Source organism: Mus caroli, unplaced genomic scaffold (assembly GCF_978045245.1).
Source record: "Mus caroli unplaced genomic scaffold, Mus_caroli_1 scaffold_5, whole genome shotgun sequence".
Classification (NCBI taxonomy): Eukaryota; Metazoa; Chordata; class Mammalia; order Rodentia; family Muridae; genus Mus; species Mus caroli.
Window position 1 is genome coordinate 17,475,615 of NW_028227260.1, and position 6,508 is coordinate 17,482,122.

At 35.6% G+C, this 6,508-nt stretch overlaps 1 protein-coding gene across 1 annotated transcript; it reads right to left on the bottom strand.

Annotated features, from left to right (window-relative positions):
- Positions 1–2,208: 2,208 nt before the first annotated feature.
- Positions 2,209–6,271, bottom strand: LOC110287799 (uncharacterized). The gene is made up of 3 exons (XM_085837546.1): positions 6,215–6,271; positions 5,680–5,743; positions 2,209–2,927 (listed from the first exon to the last, which is right to left on the bottom strand). The coding sequence occupies exons 2-3, from the start codon at positions 5,706–5,708 to the stop codon at positions 2,213–2,215; spliced, it is 744 nt and encodes a 247-aa protein (XP_085693672.1). The 5' UTR covers positions 5,709–5,743; positions 6,215–6,271; the 3' UTR covers positions 2,209–2,212.
- Positions 6,272–6,508: the final 237 nt, after the last annotated feature.

Genomic DNA, 6,508 nt, shown 5'->3' on the forward strand with positions numbered 1-6,508 from the left:
TGGGGGAAAACACACACACAGGTTTTCCCTAAAAAATGTTTACTCTGATTGCCATACCTGTACATGAATTCCATGACTAAAAACTTTCCTATATTGAGCTGATTATATCAAGTTTTTTTCTTTATTACAACAATTAATCAAGTATCTAAAATAGTGGGTTTGTAGAAAAAACAGTCAAAGACAAGGATTCATGGAGAGTAAGTATATACACAGCACAACACACACTCAGAAGCTCACCCTGCTGAAGAATGTGAACAAAAGGTCTCAGGAAGGCAGACATGACTGTGTGAAGGGTTCCACAAAGTTGGCTTATGGATTATCCCTTTCTAGTTGTTGATCCTTTGTATGGAGCAGTGTAAAGGTAAAATAACTTGGCCAGTTTTTAGTCACCTGGCAGGCAGTCATTGCCCACACTAACATGCTTGTGACAATTAAATGAAAACTGTAGAGAAAAATTGAAGTTTAAATCATCAATATCCACCAACCCAGGAGAAAATGATATCATAAGATAATACATCTAAACTGAGGTGGCACAGCCATATCTTCTGGAAACAGTGAGAGACATGACATAAAGCCAGCAAAACTGCATGACCCATTTCAAGCAAATCCAAGCTGAATGGTACCACCACTGTCATTCAATCTCTCACTTTTAGGTTTTGGTGTCTGCTTGTTGCATTCTTGAGGACATTATGCATAGTAATTAATTTTCTGTTTTTTCATGAGAAAATTATGTTTGCATATTTCTATGAAAATTTAAGGCTAACTTTATCTGGCTCTCCTTGCAAGTCTTCCTTATGCCCTTGAGATGGTTAGATGAGGTCATTAAACCAGGAAAAATCTTGGGGTATCTGACCCAGAGCAAACACAAACAGTTCAATTGGTATAGGATTAACACAGATAATTGACAAACCCTGATAAGCCATGACATTAATTTACAGATTCAAGGCTTCCCTTTACATCACACTTGAAGATCTCTGAAAGCATAGTTTAAAGGTTTAGGATCTTAAAGGGTATACTCCTTAGAGCAATAGAATTCAGTAAATAACTAAAATTGATGAAAATATTTTTTCCTACTTATAGTATAGATAGTAAAAAATATAATAAAAGAAATTAGATATTACAATTTGCTATTCATAAAAAAAAACTCATTCAGATAATTTGGTTTGCTGGGGCACTTTAAAACTGGAAACACAGCTGGCCAAAAAAAAAAGTCGTCATGTAATACATTTGTTTGATTTGGAAGAGACAAACTTTAGTGTCTTTAAATTGGGGGCATAGGACTGATAATAAAAATAAAATATTTTCTTATATTTTTCAACAGTGGCTGAATTTGTAACCCTGGACATGTAAAGAAAAACATCAAACACATAATCTCTACTTCTTAAATACTCATTAGTCTCTCTTTGTTTTCTGAAACATGTATAAATAAATTGTCTGAGGGCTAGTCAGTCAGAGCTGCAGAAACAATCAAATTGCTAGTCAGTCAGAGAAGCAAGATTCCCTGAAATATAATCTCCTGATTCTCTTCCTTGTTTTGCTAACTCTCTGTCTCCTCTGCTGAAGTAAAACATTGGCACCCTCCACATCTCCCTGGTTTGGAGAGGATATTTCATTATTTCTCTGGGAGCACTTGTCTACTCTTTGGTACTGAGTGGATCAATGGCATTATTTTGGACATTGGATTATTTAGTCTAATACTCTAACCTTCTGAGAGCTTCCATATACATGAATCACACCCATATCCTACCCATTTTTTCTCTACATGGAATACTTCTCTGCATCAGAACACATTGGAAATGACTGGGAATTTCAGAAAATTCCATCGAGGGGAGTCTAGAGCACAAAGAATACCCAGTGAACTGTTTGTCTTTTATTCAAGAAGAAGAACTTTAAGCAGTGCTAACAGGCTTCAAGTACTGCTCAGCAATCAGTACACATTAGGTGTTAAGTGCCCCCACTCTGATGCATGTTTAAATACCTGGGTGGTATTTTTTTAAAAAACAAACCTGTAACCTAGGTTTGGTTCCTTGATTTATGCCTGAAAACATCATTTTAGAATGCACAGTTTAGGATGTGAATACCTTTAAGGAAGGCAGCATATACAACAGGAAGAAGAAGATAAAAGCTTCAGACATACACTGATAATTATTGTGATATTTTATTTTCTCTGAGAAAATAATTACAGGAGTACTGTGTGGTGTAGGAAACTTTGTCAGGGAGTCTCCTGGCACATTTGGCAAACACAAGCACACTCATTTATGGACCTGTCATCACCATGTTTGGAAGCATGCTGGGCATTCAGCTTCTTCTGAAATTTCAGTGACCTTATCTCATAGAGGAACATAATCACACCCAAGAGTGACAGAGTGCTTGTCACAAGCCCCATTGGAAACACATGAGTGTTGTGTTTTTTAATTAGGGCTTCTTTCTTAACTGGAAAGGTTGGTGGAAAGTCAAGGGTGGTGTTGCCATAGAGATCTACTACATGGTTCCAGGTCACAGAAATAATAGTACAAAGGCTGCTGAGGATCAAAATTAAGACAGAGCACTTGTAGCACACTATCTGAATCTCAGGGACTGAGGTTTTGATTATGCTGACCCTAAGGGCTGCTGAGCAAAAAATCACAACAACAGGTTTTATCAGCATTGCCAGTAATATCAGGTTCCGTGCATATTGAAATTCAGGTGAAATTGTCCAGGTTGAGTTGACAGGGCTGTGTACCAGAATTATAGTCTCAGTACCAGAGAAGTTAAATTCCCAATGGTAGTAAGCTTCCCAAAGTCCGATGTAAACAAGCTGGACAACATTATTGTCAAATTCCCAGAGTCGCCAGTATTTGCTGTTTGCAAGAATTATTCCAAACCCCAAAGATAATAGGCTGCAAATGAAGCCAGTCACTCTGAAGATCCACTCCACCCCTGCAAATCTGAAGATGAGAAAATACAATTATAGAATCAACAAGGAACACAAATGTGGAAAACTGAATGAGTCATAGTATGTAGGTATAAAGTACTCATTCCATGACCCTGCTATCTCAATGCTGCATTTAAGTGAGCTGTACACACTTTAGGCTTCTATACACTAGTTAAGTATGATTAAGAAGACTTGTGATCTATGATTGTGGCAGGCATCTCCATTGTAAGATATTTGGAAAATGATTTCAGACTATCCTTCAAATTTTGCTACGTTGTTTATTATCCATTTCAATACCTAATTTTGTGGTGATTTAAGAGTTTGAAATACCATTTAAGGTGTTGGTGTATGTCAGGTTTAGGAGTTCCCTGGTACAATTTTTAGGATCACTTATATATACTATCATATCATCTGCAAATACTGATATTTTGATTTCTTCCTTTCCAATTGTATCCACTTGATCACCTTTTGTTGTTTAATTGCTCTGGCTAGGACTTCAAGTACTATATTGAATAGGTAGGGAGGAAGTGGGCAGCTTTGTCTAGTCCCTGATTTTAGTGGGATTGCTCCCAGCATTTCTAAATTTAGTTTGATATTGGCTACTGGTTTGCTGTACATTGCTTTTATTATGTTAAGTATGGGCCATGAATTCCTGATCTTTCCATGACTTTTACCATGAATAGGTGTTGAATTTAGTCAAATGCTTTCTCAGCATGTAATGAGATGATCATGTGATTTTAGTCTTTGGGTTTGTTTATATAGTGTATTACATTAATAGATTTCCATATATTAAACCATCCCTGCATCCCTGGGATGAAGCCTACTTGGTCTTGATGGATGATCATTTTCATGTGTTCTTGGATTTGGTATGCAAGATTTTTATTGAATATTTTTCGACCAATATTCATAAGGGAAATTGGCCTGAAGTTCTCTTTCTTTGTTGGATCTTTGTGAGGCTCAGGTTTCAGAGTAATTGTGGCTTGATAGAATGAATTGGGTAGAGTAGTTTCTGTTTCTATTTTGTGGAATTGTTTGAGAAGAACTAGAATTTGGTCTTAATTAAAGGTCTGATAGAACTCTGCACTAAACCCATCTGGTCCTGGGCTTATTTTGGTTGGGAGATTATTAATGACTGCTTCGATTTCTTTAGGGGATATTGGACTGTTTAGATCTCTAATCTGATTTTGATTTAATTTTCGTACCTGGTATCTGTTTAGGAAGTTTTCCATTTCACCATGTTTTATAGTTCCATAGAGTATAACCCTTTGAAGTGGGATCTGATGATGCTTTGGATTTCCTTGTGTTCTGTTGTTATGTGTCCCTTTTCATTTCTGATTTTGTTAATTAGGATATTGTCCCTGTGTTCTCTAGTCAGTCTAGCTGAGTTTAATTATCTTGTTGATTTCCTCAAAGAACCAGCTCCTGGTTTGGTTGATTCTTTGAATAGTTCTTTTTGTTTCCACTTGGTTGCTTTCAGCCCTGAGTTTGATTATTTCCTGCCATCTACTCCTATTTGGTGAATTTGCTTCTTCTTGATCTAATGTGTTGCTTATTGCAGAATTCTTTGAGAAACAAAAAAAAAATACATAAAAACCTCAGTGAGGATTCCAAACAGAGGAATTCTCAAATTATTGTAGCAGATTATTACATAATCCTTACAAAAGCACTTTAATATCTGTATAAAACTTAAGACAAAAGAGACAAAAGAAAAATAATGCACACGGTATGCCCATTTAAGTCAAGCAAAAGCATACCTGACTTCTTTAAATACCCAAAGATTTGAACATGATGGAACAATAGGTATATTAATTAGATCAAGGAGAAGACATTGTTATAATTCTCTAGATATTATCCTCATGATGTGCATTTCTGTGGAATAATATGTGTAATATTTCATAATTAAAATCCACATGAACACAAACAAATTTCTATTTATAATGAGTATCCTATAAAACTTCATGGTAGGATACTGATTCCTATTATGTGATGTAGTGAGTTGAATTGCTATATCATCAAAACTATTATAAGTATGTAAAGGATGAGGAATAATGAATATGTGCATTCTGTATCTACTTTTTATTGAATGTTGCACTTTGTGAAAATTGATTTCATTGTTATGCAACATATAACAGATCTAGAGGGTTTTTTTTGAGCTAACATCATCTTTGACTGAAAAAATAATACTTCATATTTTAGTATGAAAAAAAAACTTATTTCGATCTTTCAATTAAGGTCTATGAGTGTACTAAAAGGAAAGTAAGAAAAATCCTACTGAGAAGACATCCTGATGAGTTCTTTAAGAGAAAAGGAAAAGGAAAAGACCTTAAGTGATTCCAGAATGTACATAACATCATTGCCATTAGACATGCAGAAGGTTGAGGAGTCTGTACTAGGAAATCTCTTTTCAAGGAGAGATTAACTGTCAGCTAACCACCATTCCAAAGTGTCCTGTAGAATGTGCTTTCTAAAAGGGTCAAGAGAGTAAAAGTACCACTTGGGAAATGTAATAAACATGATGGGCTTGCCATTGATGCAAATTGATTGGGAATTAACATAAGCTCTTTCTTGTCAAGTCATATCTGAAGTAGCAGACTGCAGGTCCACTATGCTTTGAAGGAGAAATGAAAGTAGGATGTAGAATAATTTTTTGCCAGACAAATTAGCTAGCTTGTCAGGATGTGGTACTGTTCTTATCTGAAACCCAAGGGTAGATATGAGCTTTTTGTAACGAACCAAATAGAAAGTCTTCATTTGTCACACTTTACCTTTTAGTGTTGAGGGTATAGCAATCCATTTGGAGGATGACAATATCACCAGTCTTCTAAGTCACTGGAAATATCGAACAGAGAGTCACAAGTAGTGCTAAAGAAACTAAATGGAAGATGTTCTACTAGGCACAAGTTAACTGTTCATAACAAAGTCTTGCTTACTGTTGGACTCGCACAAAAATAGTTGCATTAGTAGCTCATGCTGTTCTTATCTTGAACCTACTTTAAACACCTCAGGATAGTAGTGACACTCCAATCTTACCCATGCTGCTTTCAGTCTCATTTATTACATAGGAAATAACACAGAGTCAGTAATTCACAAGTACAACATCAGTTAGTTATAAAGTGCAGGGCATGAAGACAAAGTATTCACACATTGGGCTTCTGACAAGTATGATATTCAGGAAGATTTACTCAAGTGGAACTAATGTCTAACAGTAGCCTGACCTATATGTCAGAGGCCTTCTTTGGTGTTCTCTGTCTTAAGATAGTAAAGACTAATGAAAGGCACGTGGAAGTATACGATTCTTACCTTTTTTATGTCTCTTCTAGAAAGTTCAAATATTAGTGACTGCCAACCATAAGAGAAATAAGAATGTACACATTCTTATGTCTCCATGACTACTAGAACTAGGCAATAGGTCCTGAGCAATGACCAAGTTCAAATGGGCACACATGAATTGTGAGATGAAGTCTCTCAAATTAGTTAAAAATACATGCATTATTTAGTTATGAGTTAAGTAGCCTATTTGATTTAAAATGAACCTGTGAAGATTATTCTTGGTAGTTCACTTGACCACATGTTCAATTAACTAAAATTCAAATG